This window comes from Protopterus annectens, chromosome 5.part0 (genome assembly GCF_019279795.1).
Source record: "Protopterus annectens isolate FY-2018-M chromosome 5.part0, PAN1.0, whole genome shotgun sequence".
In the NCBI taxonomy this organism is placed as follows: domain Eukaryota; kingdom Metazoa; phylum Chordata; order Ceratodontiformes; family Protopteridae; genus Protopterus; species Protopterus annectens.
In genome coordinates this window covers 1797461335-1797484532 of record NC_056735.1, presented here as the reverse complement: position 1 = coordinate 1797484532, position 23198 = coordinate 1797461335, and the positions used below count along the sequence as shown (strand labels likewise).

The following is a 23198-nucleotide window of genomic DNA, read 5'->3' as shown; positions in this document are numbered from 1 at the left end:
TGCATAGGCTTTCTAAAGATAGTGACTAAAGGTTGGTGGTCTGTTTCAAACTGGATAGGTCTACCATGAACATAAGCATAGAACTTCAAACTTACAAACACAATTGCCAAAAGATATTTCTCGATCTAGGGATACTGCATTTCAGCTTGGGTAAGAGTTCTTGATGCATAGGCAACAGGTTGACCCTCTTGTAGAGTGACTGCACCTAGACCAAATTTCAAAGCATCATATGAAAGAGTAACTGGTTTGTGAACATCATAGTAACTGAAATTTGGTAGACTAGCAATTCTGTGTTTCAGGACATCAAATGCTCTTTGGTGTTGCTCTAACCAAGACCATGATACATCTTTACATGTCAACTCTGAGTGGTGCTGATATTTGACTCAAGTCTGGAATGAACTTGCCTAGATAGTTAACCATGCCAAGAAAATGTCGCTGGACTTTGAACATTGTCTGGAGCTGGCATTGAGAATGGCTCTTTGCTAAGAAGGGGTCTGGTCGAAGGCCTGAACTGGTAAATAAATGATCAACATAAGTAACTTGTAGCCTTAATTTGCATTTCTGTGGATTGAGCTTAAGATTCACTTGACATGCCCTTTCCAGAACTTTTCTGATGTTTCTGTTATGCTCAGCCTCACCATGACCTCCTTACTAGTATGTTGTCAACTATAATAGCACAAGGATACCCAGAAAAAAGTTGCTTCATTGCATGCTGAAAGACTTAAATTGCAGAATTTATCCCAAATGACATTCTCAAAAGTCTGTATCTGCCAAACGGAGTACTGAAAGTAGTGAGCAGTGATGATTTCTTGTCTAGCTGAATTTGCCAAAATGAACTCTTTGCATCTAAGATGGAAAAAACAGTGGCATTTGGTATCAAGGCTGCGACTTCTTCGACTATGCGCATTGAATGAAGAGGTCCTCTCAGTGCTTTGTTCAAATCTCGTGGATCAGTACATATTCCAGTGTCATCTGAGCCTTCCTTTTGAGCTACTACCATGATAGATATCCATTCAATTGGAGTAGCAACTGGACAATTCACACCTTGTTACTCCATTTTATCTAGCTCTGCTTTGACTCTGTCCTGCATGGCTAGTGGAACTTTTCGAAGTAGCCCAATAACTGGACTGACGTCTGGATTTAACTTCATGTAGTACACAACTGGAAGCTTCCCTAGTTTTTCTTCGAAAAGATCAGCATAAGTAGAAAAAATGTACTGGGCTAAATTAGAGTAGTGGTCTTGCAAGCTAACTTGGTGGACTTCCTTATTAAATGAAAGCAGTCCCATTTTCAAACTGTCTCTGAGCCCTAATAATGACTGGATGTGCCTGTTGACATAAAATAACAAGTTATAGCTTCCTCCAGCAGATTAACACAAAAAGTACTACTGAGCTTTCAGTTTGAATTTCTTGACCAGCATAAACAACAAGCTTTGCACTGCTTGCCAAATCAAACCTTTCACCATGATACACACTAGCAAACATTTCTGCTGACATAACATTGCACTTGGAACCCATGGGGTTTCCATTTATCCAAGAAGTACAAAATACTTCATCCTTTGCCCTTAAGTCTACTGCATTGACTGTTTCATGAAGCACTGATACACCATCAACATAAAGTAGGGATGCAACTCTCTAATTGATCAATTTGTTTCATAAAATGTTTCCTGTTAATAAAAGAATGTGGGCCTTTTGATTTACAAAACTTTTTGAAACAATTCCATTTATTGTATTTGTGGCACATTGCTGGCCAAAAGCTAAACATTTCTCTCTTTTAGATTCATGACTTCCACCACATTTACTACAGCTGGCAATGAAACTAGGATGAGGCCCATGCTTTGAGTTTGCTGACTCACTTTTATGCGTCACTGAGACTGTACGAACTCTGGAATTTGCTGGAAAGCTCTGGGGTTTACCAGTGAGTGCTGCAGGGACTACAGTTGCTGCCATGTGCTTGGACCTGTTTCTTTTCACTATGCGAGGCATACTATCATCATGAGCTTTGTCACTGTGCCTTTTAGAGTGGTTCTCGTTTGTGTGCTTTTCTGTGAGCTCGTACGTCTGAGAAATCTCAATGGCCTTATTCAAAGTTAAATCACTATCACAAAGCAAAATCTTTCTCACAGCATCATCTTTAATACCACGCACAAGTTTGTCTTTTGTCAACTTCTCCCTTAAATCACCAGATCTGCACATTTTAGCCTTATTTCTCAAGTCTTGTTATATATGCTGCAAAAGCTTCACCAGGCTTTTGATCCCTTATATAAAATAAGTGCCTTTCCATTGTAACATTTGTATGGGCATTACAGATTTCTATAAATTTAGGTTTTAAGCACTCTGGGTCCTCCCTTGACTCAGCCGGTACAACAATGTGACTGTTTTCCCCTCTCATGTATAGATAGCAGGTGCATACACAAATTAACATTCCCTTTCTGTGGCTTCTAACCCAGCTAAATTAAGCAGAATAAATGCCTTTGTATGGTCATCTTTATCAGGAAATGCAGCCTTTATGAAAATGTCATACACTTGCTCAAATACTCTCTAGTTTTCTGCAATATTAATGTCAAACACAAGTGCACTGGGCTTTCGAAGTCCGTCTGCCATGCTCACAAAGTATGAACAAACACACTAAAAATATGGCCCTTGTAATTATGTACGAACAAACTGTTCTGTGAGCTTATAATATTCAAATGCACAATAAATTATTTGCAGTACTGTACTTTGCAAAATATGCTCTGTAATGGCTGTATTCTGCAAAATAACTTTACTGTATGCACAAACATGCAAACAATTTGTACACTTCTGATAACGCAGATATCGCTGATTAATACGAAAAATGCATGCTAAGAGAAAATGTGGTAGTTTCCCCTTATGTTATTCATTTTGTGCAATTCGGACTTTATTTCAAACATTTTCCGTAGTAATTCTAATATTTTATTAATATCAGACATATCAGTTTATGCAAATGTTGTTTAGAATGTTCTGTGTGCCTTATTTCATATTTTGCAAATTAGAAATAGTGCTGAGCAAGTTTTAACATCTGAAACTCGTTTCTGACCTGTTTGCAAAGTTTGCGTGTTGTAGGGATGATTCACAGCTGTTTATTCCTCCAGTTTCAACTGAGTGCTTCTCGATCTCGAACTGAAGAATTTGGATTCCATACTGGCTTCAAGTCTTTCAGACATGCTGCTTCTGACACCATGTCGCTCATCACTCTCTAACATAGATGACAAGCAGGTGGGGTATTTCGTTTAGATGCTTTAATACATAGAAACACATCAGGATGGATAGCAGCATCATAAAATACAAACAAACTTGTTAACAGACAGACCTTACATACATACATGCTTACATCTCAACAGCTTACTACAAAATGGCGGTCAGACTTGCACGCATTTAGTATTTATATACTTGTGCAAGCTCTTGGATAGCTTCTTAAAGATACATGCACACATATTGATCTACAGATAGCATAGCCATTACGATAAAAAGCTGTTGTTATTACATATTTATTTATTTCCAGTTTGACCAGGGAAGTCCACTGGGTCAAGCAGAGCCCATTTTCAGTGGAGGGCTGGAAAGAAAAGCTCCAAAAGCAGTTAACAGAATATAGCAAGTGCAGTATGGAATATACAGTGTACAGAAGCATACGTATACAATTAAAAATACAAATACAAAGTCAGGGAGTATATGTTTAAAAACACAAATGTTAAAATATAGACAAAGTCAAAAGTAATACAGAGAATATAATTAAACTTACAAGTCATAAAGTGTTTGTACAAGTATAGTGTTTGTTCTAACAATAATGTTAGTGATCAGAGGTGATAAAAGATGAGATTGAAGGAAGGTTTAAAGAGACAACAGTGTAATTTAGGTGGGAAAGGAGCAGGAACAGTCCCAGTTTGACAAATGATAAGAATGGAGGAGAGATTTGAAATTAGAGTAGTTGTGCGAGTACAGCAGAGGGAGAGAATTCCATTGTTTAGCTAAGGAGTGTGATAGAAGTAGGGGTTTATAAATTTTAAGGAGGTTTTTGTTTTCAGATCTAAGAGTATGACTAAGGAGGTAAGGGGTTAAGATAGATGAAAGAGAGGGGCAGATGGAGGGTTGTATTATGAGTTTGTGAGCAGTGGTGAGTTGTATGAATTTTAGGTAATTAGGAAGCGCAAGCCAGTTTAGGGAGTGGAGGGAATGGCAGTGATGGGTGGAGTATTTGGACCCTGTAGCAGATTTGCAGACTTTGTTGTAGCAGATTTCCAGTTTGTTTTTTAGGCTAAGCTGGAGATGAGTAAGTAGAGGGGCACCATACATAAGAGAGGGGAGCAGGTAGGAGGAGGCTAGAGTACGTCTGGTAGAAGCAATTAGATGTCAGTTTTGTGTATACAGCAGACCTAGATTTTGGTGGGGTTTTTTTATAATACTTTGTATGTGGATATCAGATTTTAACTGTTCATCAGTGGTGACTCTGAGTAGTTTGGTGTGAGGTACAATTTTGATTAGAGTGTTATTCTGGCTTTTTCTTTTAAAGGAACTTTTGTCTATGGTGAAATTTCTTGAAGGAAAGAATATCTTGATTTTTGTTTTGTTATCATTGAGAGCGAGATGGTTGTTTAGCATCCAAGTTTCGGTATTGGCGAAGGCTGTTAGAGTTTTTTTGAAGGAGTTCAGAGGGAGAGTTTGCTGTACAGATGATTGTGGAATCATGAGCATACTGCATCATTGTAGCATTATCTATGGATTTGTGAAAGTTATTAATGAAAATATTGAAAAGAAAGAGGCAGAGAGTAGAGGCTTGTGGGATGCCAGAAGGATTGTTGAGAAAGGTTGAAGTGGAGTTTTTCCATTTAACAGCTTGTTGTCTGTTGGAGAGATTGCTTGTAAACCAGGCTGTGGAGGAAGGAGAGAAATTGAGGGAGGAAAGTTGAGATAAGAGTAGAGGATGTGAGACAACGTCAAAGCCTTTGGCGCGATCTAAGTAAAGGGTGGATAGAATTTTCCCAGAGTCGTGAGCATGGTTAATGGTGTCAAAGAAGGACAGAAGAGCAGTGATAGTGCTGTGGCCAGGCCTGAAACCATGTTGTGTTGGGGTAAGAACATGATTGTATGTTAGGAATGGCAAGAGTTGGTGATAATTGCACTTTTTGAGGATTTTAGAAAGAGGTGAGAGAATAGCTGTAGGACAGAAGTTAGTAGTGTCTGTGTTGTTGCTGCCTTTGTGGAGAGGGGTGACAAAAGCTTACTTCCAGAGTGAAGGGGACATAAGCTTCTTGGATAGACCTGTTGATAAGAATGGAAATGGGGAGGGCAGTGCTGTCTGCAGCTATCTTAAGGAAGGATGGAGGCAGATTATCAGGAGCACAGGAGCAAGGCGTTAGTTTAAGGAGTTTTTTTATGCTGCTGATAGGGATAGGTTTAATACTGAAAGGTGGAGAGTTACAGGGAAAAGCAGTGGATGGTGGACTTTGAGAGGGAGAGAGGATGGGAAAGATTGCGGTTAGTTTGACTATGCAGTCAACAAAAAAGGGGTTGAAATTAGATGCAATTTCATGGTCTGGGGAGTTTGGGTTAGGGCAAGGATTCTTTTCTACCAGGGTTTAAAAGGGAAGAAATACAATCCCAGAACTTTGTGGTGTTAGAAATATGTTCTGATTAGAGTTTGGAGTAATAAGTCTTAATGGTCTTTATTAGTTACTTCACTGAGTTGCAGAGTTGTTTGAATTCAATTAGAGAGTTTAACTTTTTTTTTTTTTTTTGCTATTGCTTCCAGCATTTTTCTCTGAGGTGCATTCGTTTTCTGGTTTCTTTAGATAGTCAGGGAACGGTTTGGGCTTTTATTCTTTTTGTTCTAAGGGGGGCTAATCTGTTTAGTAAGTCTAGGAACGTTTTGTTGAAGTAATTAGTTGTACTGTCCAGAAGCAGAGTCTTTAAGGGGGCCCAATTAATTTTTTTCAGACAGTCAGAAAATGTCTGTGGATTGAAGTTGGTGAAATTGATTTTGAATGTTTTGATGTTGTGTTTGGACAGAAGAGCCACATCGGAGGGCGTAGGCTGGTAGGTGGTCGCTAAGGGGATCAGGTATAATTCCGCTGTTTGAGATTAGGTTGAGATGAGTTGCTAAGATCCAGTCTAGTGTACTGCCAGAGGAGCCATCTTTACTGCGTCTGGTAGGGTAGTTTATTAGCTGGGAGAATTTAGAGATTGTTTGGGTCAGAGATTGTGAGGAGATGGTGGCCCAGTTGATGTTTACATCGCCAAGGATGAATGTTTCCTTTTTGATATTGGAAGAGAACCATGAGAGAATGTGTTCAAGGATGGGGATATTATCACCAGGAGGAATGCAGATGGCACCTGTACATAAAGGTTTATGTTTGTTGATTTTTAGGAAGGCTATGGATAGTTCAGCAGGAGAGAATTTAGGAATGGGGTTAGTGTATGGAAAGACTGTTAGAGAAGTAAATTATGGCTACTACTCCTTTCCTGTTAAGTCTGTCATTCCATATGATTTGGTAGTATGGGGGAAGAATTTCAGTATCTTTGATATGAAGTTTGAGCCTGGTTTCTGAGACAGTTAATCTGTCAGGATTGTTATGTGACAGTCAGGTGTTTAAGTTGGGTATTTCATTACAAATACTTTGGGTTTTGATTGTACCTAGGTGGATGGTTTTGGGGGAGGATGATTGTGGTGATGTAGAGGAGCAGATGTACAGTGGGACCAGGATTGGGATGGATGTCACCAGAAACAGAGAGAGAGAAAGACTAGATGTAAAAGATGGGTGATGAGATTCATTGGGGATGGTAAGTTAGGAGCATACTTCTCAACTTCTTAGATCAAGAAATCTGGACAAAGACATCAATAGTGAGGGGAAAGGCTGAAGCTCAAATGTCTGTTATTATTGTATGACTTTAACCCTCAATGATTTGCCAGTGATTTGCCAGAAAACCACAGCAATGTGTGAAATGGACCAAAAATTGGGAGCAAAAATTTGGACATTCTGCGAAAGTCTGTACGGTTGAGTGGTATGGTTAGTAGTGGAATTGAGGAAAGGTCTACTATTGTCTGTGAAGTGAAGTGGGTTAGCAGAGAGAGGTACTGGAGGGAGCTTAAATTTATAGAAGAGAGTTGTATTTAGAGGGTATAGTTCATGGGATATGGAGGAGAAGGAATGAGGGACGATTGTTTGAGAGGAAGAAGTTATATGTAGTGGTAGAGTGTGAGGAGCCAGGGAGGATAGTAAGGTATAGAAGGGGGGAGGGATATGAGGAAGGCTGAAGTTAGAAAGCAGGTGTGGAGAAGAGCATGATGTAGAATGAGAGATGTGTAGAAGTAAATGTGAGATGGGGTGGTAGGGATTATTTGGCTGAGTAAGGAGTGTGGACAATGGGAATAATGAGAGTGTTGGGGAGAATAGTTGGAGAGCAAGAAGTAAGTGGGTGGAGGGAGGGACACTTGTTAGTGATGGTGGGAGGTGGGAAGTATAGTGTGTCTGGGTAAGGGAGAGGTTAGGAAATTTGAGAGGATTAGAATGCTGGAGCGGAAGTGGGTTGATTGGAAGAAAATGGGCATGGGAGGAGTTAGGGAAGTATAAAGGTAGGATCACTGGGGGTTGGAGGGAATTGGGAGAGGGAGGAAAGTGGAGTGTGCCTGCAGGGTGAACGGAATGGGCCAAAACCAGACAAATCTAGAGAGGCAAGCACTGGGAAGACCTCAGAGGGAGTGATTAATAATACAATCTCTACCTGTAAAATGAAGACGAGATGAGAAAGCAAAGTTTATTAAGGTTGTATGTGTGTCTTCACACTGACTTGCTTATTAGTAGTCAGTTTGTGTACAGATTAGAGTAGGGAGATACATTAGCAATGAAGGAGAATCTATAGAAATGCAAACAAACAGGTGGGGTTCAAGTCATAGAAAAAATAAGGAAAACAGCACTGAAGGGGCTGTTCGAGGGTTATTTTTAATCACAGATTAGAGGAAGGATCTGAGTCAAGTGTATACTGTCTAGTGGACAGTTATGATTACTGCACAAGCTGGGGGGATGAGGACACAAGGCTCAAGTCAGTTTTATTAGCCCGCTGAGAACTACTAAGTTACACTGCTAATGTTAAAGCTTTTCTATCATAACCCATACATTTATAATGCCTGGGTGGACTGACCCTGCTTTTCAGGTTCAAAAGGGTATATCCTTGTTTTACTTCTGCAGTACTGATTCCTTCTTAGACTGTATGAGTGGGGAGGTAGCTGCGGACTGCAAAGTTACCCTAGTGTGCTGTGAAGAGAGAGAAAAGGAGAAGGTGAAGCTAGTAGAATGAGACAAAGATAGGTTAAAAGAAGTAAGGAGGAGGTATGGAAGCATTAAAAGATACAGTTCTGAGGATAGAGCGGAGAGAGCAGGAGAAGATAGTAGGAGAACAGATGCTACTGCAAAAATTTGAGGGTAGTTCAACAGTTAACACATCACAGTGTCATACCTTTGCTTGGAAACTAGTTATTAAATCATGTATGATACATTTAGCAGCAAATTATCCTATACATACAAGAAAAAGTAAAAAGAACACTTAAGAACAGCAGCACAGTTGAATCAGCAGAAACACAACTGCAGTGCTAAATCAGTAAACACTTTCTAATGCCAACACCAAGTCAATTACATTTATAACAGCAGTTTTAGTACAGCATAGTTGCATAAGTAGAGACAATATAGCAGAGGTAGTGTCAGTAAAACACTGTTGCTGAATGGCAGAATCAAACAAGTGAAATAAATAAGCAGAGCAGTAGTCAAGAATCAGAATATTGAATACCAGTTGTATAGATCCAAATAATTAGCTAAAAACAACACTTTAAGAGTAAGCAGAATTCAACTGCTGAAGAGCATTTGTGTCCTGAGGGAAGACTAATAATTTAAAGATGGCTCCAAAAACAGCAGGAACCTAATAAAGACTTAGTATTGGGGAAGGTGGCTAGCAAAATGGGTGTGAACCTGGTGCAGTGCAAAGAAACCAGACAAATCCAGAGGCACAAGCAGGGGAAATGCATCAGTGAAGACCTCGGGGGTGGGGGGTGAGTAATAATACAGACTGTACCTGTGAAGGATAGATGAGAAAGCCAAATTTATTAAGGTTGGATGTGTGTCTTCACATTGACTTGCTTATTAGTAGCCAGTTTGTGCTCAGATTAGAGTAGGGAGATACACTAGCAATGAAGAGGAATCTATAGAGATGCAAACAGCTGGGGCTCAAGTGATACAAAAACTATAAAGACAAACAACATAGAAAGGGCTGCTCAACGGTTATTTTTAATCACAGAGAATAAGAAGGATCTGAGTGAAGAGTATACTGTCTAGTGGACAGGTAGAATTAGTGCACAAGCTGGGGGGGCACAAAGCTCAAACAGTATTATTAGCACACTGAGAACTACTAATTTACATGACACTTTTTTGCACATGTATTGCCAACTTTTGTGTTAGATGCACACACTGATCTTTTATACAGTTGTTTCTTCTCATCTCCATTTGAATCTGTCACATTTTCAGGACTTTTTGTGTGAATGAAACCCTCAAGCAAAAAACTAAGTACACTTTTAAAATACCCCATTCCCTGTTAACTTAAAACAAAATCACAAAACTATGTACATTTTCAAAAAAAGTTTAACACTTCAGATAGGAACAGTTGCCTCAGACTGGCAGCTGCATGCCCAGGCATTACCTAACCTAAAGTTAACGTTATCCATCATAAAGCACATGCTGCAGCTTATATTTCCACTTGCATCGATTGGTGTCTGTTCTTTTCTTATCTCTGTTCCCCTCTCATATGTAAAAAGCAGCTTGTATGCTTTCAAAAGACATCACCTTTTAGCCCTAAGAAAAAAGTGCATTAGCTACCTTTAAATAAAACTAAATTGTGTATTGTTCTATTAAATGCATTAAAGTATTAAGGCTGTTAGGAAGGCTGCTATCTTGTATTTATTTCCCATATTTTCCAACTTTATTTTTCATTGAACCACTTGCCATTTTACTTTTAAATTTTAATTTCCCTCAGCAAAGAATGCTCAGAACTATCGAGATTAATTGCTTACATCTGCAGACGACTTGTCTGCATAGAAAAATAGTCAGCAATGAACCTTTGTAAATTTCACTCAGAACAGAATGTACAATTGCCTTCAGCTGCAGACTTCTTGGCTTCTGTTGAATATTTGCTAATTGAAATAAAACAAAAACAAGCTAATATCTTTTGCATCTGTAAGAAACGTGGCATTGTTCATGGCTTTCATAATTTTGTCTTATTTTAAAGCCTACTTGAAAAAAAAAAAAAAAAACTTGTTTATAGCTTAAGCCAAGGGCATTAATCCAGACACACACACCCTTATAACTTATAAAAAATTAGTGAAAATATCTCAGTTCTAAATGTAATAAAATCAGTGCACTTTTACACTATACCCCATCAGCCCAAGATGACATCATATTAAAATTAAACATGCTTCTGTCCAGCCTTTCTTCTCTTGTTGCACATTAAAGCCTATATTTCTAACAACTAAAAAGTGCTTGTTTACTTTAATCTGTAACACATTCAACAGTCACTGAAAATATATGCCCCACATTTGAAATATCTTATTACACATTGCACAAAACTGCTTTGCTGCGCATAACTTGTAATTTATATCATGAAAAGTTTTCTACAAATACTAATAAGAACAAAATTACTTTACTTACTTTTCGATTCTTTTAGTGTCCATCCAAACTTTAATGACAAAGTGTTTGGTATATGGCTTACAGTACACACACAAATTTAACAAAGTCATCAAAACTCCATCCTCATACTCAACCAGACTTTTCTTCATTTCACCCTCTGATTTTTTGCAGTTTTATCAGTTCATCTGAATAGCTAAAGTTTCTTCTACATTCCAGCCTTTTGTTGTTTGTATTGTTCTTCAATGTTTTATTTATTTTAATCACCTCTGAGTACTTTTGATTTATTATTTTTCCTCAAAATTACTGAAAGTCATGTCTTGTATCAAAGCTGAAGCTTTGACTATTTTTACTAAACAGCTGCAGGATTCTTCCCAGCCAATGTTTGCTGTTCACCTTTTCTGGTTGATTTTCTTTCTTTCGTGTTCTTTAAATGTGTTCTTTGCTGGTGTCTAGAATTGTACTTAGTAGCCAGTAAATGAAATTTACTCAGGCTAACGATATCACTGTATCTTTTTTTCCCTCAGTTTTTTTTTACACTGGGAAAGCTGACATTAAGCTGTTGATCAGTATGCAGCTATCTTGGAAGCATGTTCCTCTTGAAAGTCACATGCAGTCTCTTCTGTAGTTTAAATTACATAAATGAAATCATAAACAGTTTTCCTCAAAAGTAAACACAGCACTGCAGATTTAGATTTATTTTTTTAGCATTTTTTCCATAAACGCCAATCAGAAGACTCATACCTGTGGAATAAAAATGCAGGCATCATTCCTTGAACAAACCTAAACTAAGACAAAATTCACATTTTCTCTAGGTAAGGCTGAACTGTTTCCAGATTTCTAATAGTAGAAGTAAAAGTACAATATGATTTTTTCAGGAAAGTATGTGCAACTGCCAGATAACATGCATGCTCAGCATAGGCTATGTGTAGCTAGTGACATTTGTAAGTTTTAGATTAATAAGTAGATTTCTTTAGGCGCTAATTAAGCCTTTTCATTGCTGACAGCTTTTAATTGTCTTTTTCTTTTTGTAGGGTTGATATCTTACACTGAATATTTATTTCTCTTGACAATTCTGATAAGTAAGTAATCTTTTATTTAAGTACTTAATGCTGTAAGAAAGTTTACTGTCAGACTGCTTCCTCTGAGTAAAAGATTAGATTTCTTGAGAAAAGATTGAATAGCTGACATGTCTGAAGAAAACTCAGGTGTGACAATCAATTGAAAACAAAAAATTGTGTAGAACTTTTGAAGTTCTTAGGTAGACCACCCAAGCTTTTACCAGGCTTTGAACTATGCATAGTATTGGTTGGCAGAGCATGATATCCTTTTAGCCTTCCTCACTGGATAAATATAAAATTCTGCTGACCTAGACAAGAACTGGAATTCTTTTCCAAAACTTCTTGAGATTTTGTAACACCTTCTGTAACTTCTCATTTGGTTACTTCACTAAGAATTTATACATTGGTATTCATGTCTAAAAAAATCTGTGATGTTTAATTTCAGGTTATAATTTTGAAAACCACAGTTTTGTGATTCAAGTCTTGAGTAAATGTGGGCTATCAAAAAACACTTGCGAGTATCCCATTAAATAAGGATAGTTTGAGGTACAGCTACATTTTAAAGAACTTCTAAGAAGGTGTTGGTGGTTTCACCTAGTTTCTTTCTGAAAGGAGTGTTTGATAAAGGGTTTATGTAGTGTCCAAACTTTAGAATAAGGTGGAATAGATCAAATATAGCCCTTCAGTAGAAATTATTGATCTGAGACCTGAGGAGACTGCACTTGCAGAGTCCAAGAAATGGAGAAGGGTATTTGAATATATTAACTTGTCTATGGCAGTGTAGGTGTAATATCTGGCTGAGTAATAGGTGCACTTCAAAGCAGAAGAGTCTTGTGTTTCCTAAATTTTTATTCTGTATGAATCTTTGCGTGAAACTAGGAATGATTGCCTAAGTTTAACTGAGCGTTAGTGCCTGTAGTACTGACATCTCCTGCCCTGATTATAAATCACTAAAAGCATATAAAATGTTAGAAGTAAAAGGGTTATTCCATCCAGACTGTTAGTACATTGCAAGATATGGGAAGGATGCTTTTTCAGTTTTTGGGTGGGGTTTCCATTAGTTCAGAAACTTGTATGCAACATATTTGTCAACCTCCTAACTCTAGAATCAGAGACAATACCAGAACTAATCAGAGACGGTTTAATATGCTGCACAAGATGTGTATTTTTTTATCTACCCAGCCCTTTCATAAAGACACTGATTTCACAACTTCCAAATTTACTGCAAGACTTGATATTATACTTCTTTTCAACCATTTTTTTTAAATGCAACAATTAAGAATGTGCAGGGAGTGAGTATTTAAGGAGGTCTGATTTTTCACAAAGTAACTCCTACATATATTAAAAGCTATATCTACATTTAATTAGATGCTTTCCAGCCTTCATAGTATGTGATCTAGAAAGGAATTGTTTAGTCCATGTTCAGCTATTTAAAAGACCTGTGTGTTTTCTGCATTCTGTGATTAAAGTTTACATTTAGCCATTTGACTCCTCTCATATTGGAGTTGTATCTGAGGTATGTAAAGTCCTCCACTCGTCCTGGCATGTAAGTAACTGGATAGCAGTGGCTTAAGGAATGTGACTGTCATGCATCTAATTCCATTTTACCTTTCAATTTTCAGATGCAAGCTGCCAAGACCCTTGTTCATCATCTTTTTATTTGCTTTCTAAAATTTTGCCTTTTATTTGGTTTTGAAAAAATTCACTGTGATGCAGTACAGTGTCCCACACTGTAACTCATAATATTTAATCTGTATTCTTATTCTAGAAATGAGATGTACACTGTTTTTTTTTAAGTAAGAATCTGAATGCACTTTTTTTAACCAGCTAAACTTTACAGTAAAGCAGTGCCATACATTCCGTACTTGTTCAGATGATCAGACTTCTCAGAGCAAGCATCACAGAGTGGAGTTTAAGGCTAATGCACCAGACATCATCAATCACTGCCCTGGGTGTGTCCTTTAATTTGCATTCTATAAAAGTGAGTTTAGATAAACACTGTGTAAGAAAATGTTCTACATGATATCCTGTCACAGATTCCTTCACAGACTAGGCTATAGCCTCACTTGCAGTGGTTGCTAGAAGAATTATGCTTGCCCTAGTATAAGCTCAGCTCTGTGGAGATGGTTAATTTATTGTTAACTTTATGGGTTCCAGGTTGTTAATGTGACTTAAAATTTGCGGACTCGAGACCAGATTCTAAAAGCCGTGGAGTAACATCACATAGTGTGTCTGCCTCACTGAAAAGCTACCCCTAACCCTTTCTATTCTGCCATCTTGAATGGTATAAAACCTTTTTTTTTTTTTTGGAGGGGTGCAGAGTGCATGAATGTTATGCTAGGATTGCTGTGGGGGCCACTGTTCCAAATATGATGGTGCAGTTCAAAAGTGTTCTGTGTTAATGGATCACATTTCTTATTTATGGCACAATTATAGCCTTCTGAGCCTGTCACATACCCTTCTGTATATCCAAAAGATGGCTGTCTCCACAACATCACATGTATCCGCATAAGTAATCCAGACATGACAGAGAGAACTCTGTTACGCATTCATGACAATTCCTTATAATTTTGACCTTTGTTAACTGAGCATGTAGGATGGTCAATAGTCCCAGTTCCTTTTCATCTTTGACCCAAGCCCAGGGATAAGGGAGAATACAGTATGTGTGTTTCTGTGTCTCCAATACAGTACAGCCAATAGCAATGTAGGAAATAAGGCAGTTGAGCCATGTGGTCATTTGTACCTTGCCTTTACCCATCCTTTTAGGTCCCACCTCCTTTTTCAAGGAGGAACAGGCTAGTCATGTCACACTCTTTTTGAAGGAAAATAGTGTCGCTGTCCCATTCTGGATACAATAGAAGAGTCTTCATGGGTTCTGTTCAAGCAGCTTTATTTTATACAGACACATAATTACTTAAAGCTTAAGGTTATTGACTTTAACTTGTATACAAACTAACAACTGCATTCATGCATGGTATCACTATGGCTGCTGTTACAAAATGGCCCCATGGAGTGCACGTGCCTAGGATTTAATATATGCATGTAAAGCCTTGACACACTTCTTAAAGATACGGCGCACATCACTTGCACTGCAATCTACATCCTCCCTCTTTGAGAAATAGATCATACAATGCTATTAGTCTGTTGGCATGCAGAAATCACAGGTAATTATTTGTCATGCATTATACAATGCTAAATACACAGGTGTACAGGTGTATACAATCAAGTTCACATTGTTGCGTATTTCACACTAGGCTTTGATACTCATCCAGGTGTATACAATCAAGTTCACATTGTTGCGTATTTCACACTAGGCTTTGATACTCATCCATATCTTGTGATATAAAATGGTGAATGAGATTTAGCAACTGGAACTGTCTCTGCAAAATGTTTGACCTGTGGAATGTTGTGATCATTTTCTGGAATGGAATCAGAATTTTGAACACATTCTGGTATGGGAACAGTGTCCGATTCACTCTTAGATTTGAAGTATGCATCACAGAAACAATGTGGTGATGGTGATTCTGATAAAGGAAGATGATGTCTATGATTCTTGCTGTATTCCACACCTTCAGAGTCTATCAGGGAAAGTCTTGGTTCGGCACAGATGCCTGTGATGTGTCCTATTCGATCAATATCTTTTGTTGTCTGGATTCTTGCTGTGTCTCCTTCCCTCAACGGACAAAGTTATCTCCTCGATCGGTCGTAACTAGATTTCTGAATATTACTCTTCTTAAACAACTGAACCATGATTGTTTTATTGTTCTTAGGTTTAGGCTTCAACAGACTGGAATTAATGGGTTGCATAGTTTTAGTTTGCCTGGAAAGTAGTCTTTGAGCGAGTGAGCCAAGAATATTGTCACGGGGTACGTTTCTGAGATTAAGTAAATTCAAGAACACATCAGTATTGTCATGATTTGACTTTTCAGGTAATTGCTTTGCACTCTGTACTGCACATTCAGCTAGACCATTGGACTGGGGATATTCAGGACTACTAGTGACATGTATAAAGACCATTTCTTTTTCAAATTTCTGAAACAACTGGCTAGTAAATTGAGTACCATTGTCAGAAAGAAGTTGGTGTGGACTACCATGAACTGAGAAATGACATTTCAACTTAGTAATAACAGCAGTGGAAGTTAGGTTAGGTAGTAGATCAATCTCAAACCAATTCGAATAAGAGTCTAACAAAACTAAATAGTGTTGATTGTTCCACTCGGATATCAGTTGCAATGATAGACCAAGGTAGTTCAGGAACTGAATTTAACTGAAGTTGTTCTCTTTGCAAATGCGGTCCAGTACTATGGCATATTGAGCAAGAAGAAAGTATTTTTATCAATGTCTTTTGGTATGGAAGGCCAAAACACTAATTCTCTGGCTCTTCTCATAATGGATGTGGATCCCGGGTGACCACGATGCAAAATCTGGATATAGTCTTGTAAGGAAGCAGGAACAACAATTTTAGGACCTTTGAAAATAATGCCATCTTCCATCAACAATTCATCTCCGTAAGGAGAGTAGGTTTGCATTTCAGGTGGTGTACTAGATTGCTTTGATGGCAACCCAACATTAATGTAGTGCTTGAGCTTCTGAAAATTGGATCAGTCTGAGTGTGATCTCTTAACTCATCAAGTCTAGTGGTGGAACAATTACGCAAGGACATCATGTCAAGTCAAAATTCTTGGCATCAAGCTGTTCTGTGGTATTTCTGGGTGATCTGGATAAGGAATCGGCCAGATAAAAACAATTTACCTTTTGTGCAGACCATTTTGAAATTGTACTTTTGCAATTTGCGCATCATTTTCTGTCATCTTGCTGAAGCAGAATGCATAGGCTTTTTTAAAATAGTAACTAGAGGCTGGTGGTCAGTTTCAGTCTGAAAAGCTTGACCATAAATATAATCATGAAACTTTCAACATGCAAATACTATTCCCAAAAGCTCTTTCTCAATCTGAGGATACTGCATCTCCATTTGGGTTATTGTTCTAGATGCATAGGCTACCAATCTGCCCTTTTGAAGTGGGACTGCGCCAAGACCAAATTTTGAAGCATCACAGGAAAGAGTAACTGGTTTGTTCACATCATAGTATCTTAATGTAGGTGGAGTGACAGTTTTCTGCTTAAGGTCTTCAAATGTCTTCTGGTGGTGGTCCAACCATGACCATGCAACATTTTTGAGTGTTAGCTCTCTTAAAGGTGCTGTCAACTCACTGAAATATGGTATAAACTTGCCTAAATAGTTAACCATGCCTAGAAAATGTTGTAGAGCTTGTACATCATCTGATGCTGATATTTCAGGAATAGTGGTTTGCTTGGTCGGGTCTGGTCTCAAGCCTGTACTTTTGAATAAATGACCAACGTAGGTAACTTCTGGAAGTCTGAATTTATACTTCAGAGGATTGAGCTTTAAGTTTATCTCACATTTTTGTCATGCTCTGCTTCATCATTGCCTCCAACCAATAAATCCTCTACTATTATGGCACAAGGATAACCCAAAAAAAATTGCTCCATTGCATGCTGAAAGATGTCACTTGCAGAATTTATCCCAAATGACATCCTTAGGAATCTGTATCTGCCAAATGGAGTACCAAAAGTAGTTAGAAATGAAAATTTGCAATCAAGCATCACTTGCCAAAATGAACTCTCTAAATCCAAGGTAGAGAAAACCGTGGCATTCGGTATTAGAGCTGCAACTTCTTCTACTGTGCGCATTGGATGATGTGGTCTCTTCAATGCTTTGTTCAGATCTCTAGGGTCAGTACATATTATGATGTCATCTGAGCCTTTTTTTGTGAGCAACTACCATGGACGATATACATTCAGTTGGTTCTGTGAGTGACTGGACAGATCACACCTTGCTGCACCATTTTATCCAACTGAGTTTTATCTTTATCCTGCATAGCTATTGGAACTCTACTCTAGGTCTAATTTCATGGAATACACTACTGGAAGTTTGCCTAACTTGTCATTGAAAATATCAGTATATTAGAAAATGGCTTCTGAAAAATTAGAACTTGAAAATGCACTTACGTGATGAACTTCTTTAAAAGAAAGCAGATTCATTCTAGGGCCATCTTTGAGACCCAGTAAAGATTGCACTGGCCTTCTCACTACGTAGAATAACAAATTGTAACGGTTCTTGGTCAAATAACATGAAAGCATCACTGAAACTTCAGTTTGAATTTCTTCACCTCCATAACCAACAAGTCTCGCACTACTGGCTACATTGAGTTGTTCATTAGTTCTCACTTTAGCAAATGTGTCTGCTGGCATAACATTACACTTTGAACCATTACACTTTGAACCAGTATCTGCTTTAAACTCTGGATTTTCCTTTAATCCAGACAGTACAAAATACTTCGCCCCTTGTTAATAAATTCAATGCATCAACTTGTTCATCAAGCACAGATACACCATCAACATAGAAAGCTGACTGCTTCAACTCTACTTGATCAGCTTGTTTTTTTGTGTGACCTTTCTTTACAGTTGTGAGGCTTACAACATTTTTGGAAGTGGTTCCATTTTTTACACTTATGACTTTGCTGACCAAATGCTAAGCACTTCTCTCTTTTAGATTCATGATTTACACCAAAATTGTGACTGTTAACAGTAAAGTTAGAGTTTGGGTTTGCTGATTCATGCTTGTACTGCATTGAGCTGGAACTTGCTCCCTTTTTAGAATTTGCTGGAAAGCTGCATGACTTCCTTGGAAACCCTGTAGCTACCACATTCTTGGGCCTGCTTTTTCTTGCCATGTGTTGCATGCTGTCTACATTTGCTGTAGAGCCAACTAAAACCATGCCCTTGTCACTCGCAAGTGTACTTGCGTGTTTTTATGGATTTGACAAATCTCTGTGACTTTGCTCAACATTGTAATACTCTTGTAGTGCCGTCTTTTGCAAGAAATCACTTAATGTAATATCAAATAATTACACAGTGCGAATAAATCAGACAACTCTTGCCTTAAACTCGGTAACTTTTCGTAGTAATTGCACTTTGAGAATAACTGCATACACCACACTGAAATATCCCCAGAATGGTGGTACCTTGCTAGGCAATTCTTTGCAGTGCAGAAAACACTCTGTAATGGTGGCAGTTAGAGAATAGACACAGCCAGCACAAGAAACTTTTCAAAATGGTTATACTTGACTGTATTTCACGAAATAGTTGCACTTTGCACACAGTAAACTTCTCAAAACACATGTGCAGCAATAAGCACATGCGGAAAGCACTTTTACATACTTTGAGATACTCTGAATAACTTTAGTTATGCCCTTGATACAATACAAAGTCGTAGTTATGCCAAAGCATAGCACTTTGCCAAAACACATGCAGTCACCTTGCTTTATTTCTGCTTAATGTGCCCTTTTTATTTGTTTTTTTTTTTTGCTTATTTATGCCCTTTTCATGCCCAATGTACTTTTCTTGTACTTGTTTTACTCTAAGCTTGCCCAGTTTTGCTTGAAATGCACTTGTTTGCTTTATACATGCTCATTTAGCTTTACTGTCAATTGTTCCATCAAATACATTTATTTTATATATTTCCTTTTAGTTACATTTTTCATGCCTTCTACTTGCTTAATAGTGCAGCTGGTGCCCTTGTAATGCCCCTTTTTGTCTTTTCTACCAAATAAGCAATTTGTCTTACTTCATTACCTTTGATTCTTTTCTGGCTCTGTTTGTGCTCTCCTCTCCATTTTACCTTCACTGTTGTCTCTGCACCTCATGGCTCCAGATTTTATTCTCTTCCATCCTGGTTCTGACACCATGTCACTATCCCATTCCGGATACAATAGAAGAATTTTCATGGGTTCTGTTAAAGCAGCTTTATTTTATACAAACACATAATTACTTAAGGTTACTGACTTTAACTTATATACAAACTAACAACTGCATTCATGCATATTATCACTGTGACTGCTCTTATAAAATGGCCCCGCGGAGTGCACGTGTCTCGGATTTTATATATGTATGTAAAGCCTTGACGCACTTCTTAAAGATACAGCACACATCACTTACACTCCGATCTATAAGTAGTATATTCGATCTACAGATAGTATATCCCACTACTTAATTTGCAATGGGAGTTTAGGTGTAGGCACTGCATGATGAACCTATCATGCCATCATGTTTTGTTTATTTGTTGTAGATTTCGATCCCTGATCCTATTAATTTGTAGGACTGTTTGATTTGTGGAAGTATCAGTGGTCTTGGACTACTGAATCCCTCCTAGGGCAATAAGCTAGGTACAGATAAGGATTGTATAGGGCACTGAATACAGGGACAGAGCTTCCAGTCTCATTCGTTAGCTCAGGAGGTTTAAACCTATGATCTTTTTTATTAGGAGCTTCAATGGTCTTGCCATTTGTTTTAAGGGTGCAGCAAAGTACGCTCCAAAGTGGTCATTTTATTCTGTTATACCCTTAATGAGAGCAGAATATAATGAGGGTAAGGGCTTTCTTATATCTTGAGGATAAACCTTTTGTGATGAGTTGCATTATGTAAAAGGACTTCCTGATTACTGCTGCAACATGATGGTCAAAGGAAGGGAGTTGTCCATCCTTGCTCCAAGGTCTCTCACAGCATTCTTATTTTGAAGTAGAGAGTTGTCTGTACTATAATCCGGAGTGCAAGATTGCTTACCAAATGTAACAGTATTGTACTTTTTGCATTTAGTGCGAGTCCATTTTTTTCTATACCAGTCATTTGTTAATGTACGCTCTTATTGAAGTGCCTGTATGTATGTGGGTGATTTGAGGATGACGCCCAGTTTGCAATCATCCACAAATTTGGTCATCCAAAGATCAGTGAGTACAGAATAGCACTGGTCCCAGCATAGATCCCTGGAGAACCCCATTGGTTATGTTCATTCATTCTGATGATCCACATGCACCGTCAATTAGTCTTAATTATGTACAGTTCAGTTTGTAGTGTATTTAGCTTGTTTGCGATGCTATCATGAAGTACGGTATGAAATGCCTCGGTTATTCTTTAATTTCAGCGTGTCCAGTGTCCATAGCTTGAGTTCCCTTCTTGGAAACGTTAACCACATTGATTAGACAGGATCTGCCCTTGACAAAGCCAAATTTATGGGGATAAAGTCTGATAAGGTTTGTAATATCCTAGGTTTTCACATTTGTTATGATGTATCCATGGCTATGCATATCAGGTGTGTCAGACTGATAGCTGTATAATTTCCTGAGTACAAAGAGTTAAAAAGTGATTCTAGTGACAGAGTAAGTAAGTTGGTCAGGAGATGAGCAAAAAGGCAACTTTATCTGTTACTGGCATCGAGAATAATTGTAACTAAGAAGTTAATAAAAAATAAAGTTTAATACCATTCAAGATACCATTCAGTGAAGAATAATTGCAACTACTATCGGACATTGATCTTTTATTTAAGTTGGCTGGTAAGCATATGCTGGTTCTATTCAACATTCTTTAGCTCTGGGAAAGCTGGATGATTTCCATGGTCTGGCAGTCTTGAATTTTCCAGTCTTGTTTAGAAATAGGAAGTTTGAAGCCAAGGCATGTTAAGATTGTTTACTTATGGAGGAATGGTCAAGATCCAATGTACATTTGCAGATTTATTCCATTTATTTCAAGCAAGGCTGAATTTTGGAACAGGCATAAAAATATGTTTTCAAAATATTATTTTCTCCTTTGGAGCTCCTCCAAAATATAGGACTGGAAGAGTGGAAAATATATGCTATTCTTAGAGTGTAAAATATTCTGTGAAGACTTGTCCTTGTAAAAGATGCTCTGTGAGAGGGAATAGATGATACTGTTAGGGTAAACACATTTCAGACTCATAATCAGACTCACGATCCTCTGTAATATTAATAAGGCATTTATGTCTTTTGCATTAATTTGGTGTCAGCAATATAAAATTGGGGGTTACTAACTTATTTGTTACTGAAATGTATATGTATGTATATATATATATATATATATATATATATATATATATATATATATATATATATATATATACATGTTTTAAGTTTACATGGAACCTTAAAATACTTAAGTTTACATGGAACCTTAAAATACTTAGTCTTTTTCAGCATGTTTCAGTTTTTCTCCTTATGAGAATTGAAGTAATCTCTGGAGGATGAATTAGTTCACAATTAACCTCCGCAAGGATACTATGCTCTGATCTTCAACTGGTCAATTTATATGTTTTTTAGAAGCAGTAGCTTGAAATTCAGTGTCATCTTTTGAAGAAATATTACAAATCCTGTCTGTAAATTTGGTTAGAATACAAATATTCATCTTAACTAGCAGAAAGAAGAAAATCCTTAAAAGTTATTAGTAACCCTTAGTGAGAGTGATCATGAATTTAAGATATGAACTGGTCTAAGAAACAGACCAAGTGTAAATGTCCCAACTTAAGCAATATAGCCTAAAGTATTTTATACATTAATCTCTCCTCATCCCAGCACATTCTGTCTTCCACATGGCATCAAAACTGTAATATGTATAAATATGTGACGTGAAATTAACCAGTCAGAAGATAATAAGAGTCATGCTGCTAAATGCTAGGAGCTTAAACCAAAAACTGCACTCCCTGGAAGCACTTCTATCACTAGAAGATGTAGATGTGTGTGCAGTCGTATAAACCTGGTTGAAGGCCTCAGACAGTACCCCGGCCTTGCAAGACTGCAATGCTTACACACCTTTAGACCCCAAAATGAATGTGTGAAAACCAAAGGAGGCAGTGTTTCAATCTATATTGGAGATAAATTCACCTCCCATCTAGTTAGACTGGACAATTCCGTGGAGTTACTTCAGTTCCGGGTTACGATGGATAAGACCCCCATTCAAGTCATAGCCAGTTATAGAGCCCCCTGCATGAGTCACGACACCCACAACGCCTACTTGACTAAACTGAAGACAATCCAAATTTTACAGAACACACTGCTTATGGGAGATTTCAGTTATCCCACCATCAACTGGGAAACCTACACTACCCCTAACTCGCTAGTGCAAAAGCTCCTTGACTTTGTTAATCCAAATGCCCTGGAGCAAATTTTCTGTACTCCAACAAGGGGAACAAATATTCTGGATATTGTTTTCACCAACATGTCAAACAGATGCATTGCTGCAACTGTCGGACTTCATTAGATAAAACTGACCACAAATCAGTCACCGTAAAGCTGGCACTAACACTAGAACTCACAAAGGGTGAAATTAGACTAAAAAACTTCACCAAGGCAAACTCTGCCCTACTAGGTGAAGATGTAAGTGCATTCCAAACCCCACCCCAAGCTGGAAGTGGTAACTACACCAAAGCTTACACTAAAGCCCTGTACAATCACTTGCGTAAGTGTAAAACTCAGCTGTAGTGGAAAGAATCAAAGCCAGAGCCCCAAGGAAAAAAAAAAAACTGCCATGGTGCACATCTGGCATCAACAAACTTTATAATCAATGCAAAAAGTTGCTGTCCAAGAAAACAA

General features: G+C 37.9%; 1 protein-coding gene across 1 annotated transcript in view; it reads left to right on the top strand.

Moving 5' to 3' along the window:
* MICU2 (mitochondrial calcium uptake 2) overlaps positions 1-23198 on the top strand; it is a 1974490-nt gene that overhangs the window by 1067916 nt on the left and 883376 nt on the right. The window contains exon 6 of the mRNA XM_044071592.1: positions 11713-11760. Within this exon, the coding sequence (XP_043927527.1) occupies positions 11713-11760 (48 nt within the window). The remainder of the gene's footprint in view (positions 1-11712; positions 11761-23198) is intronic.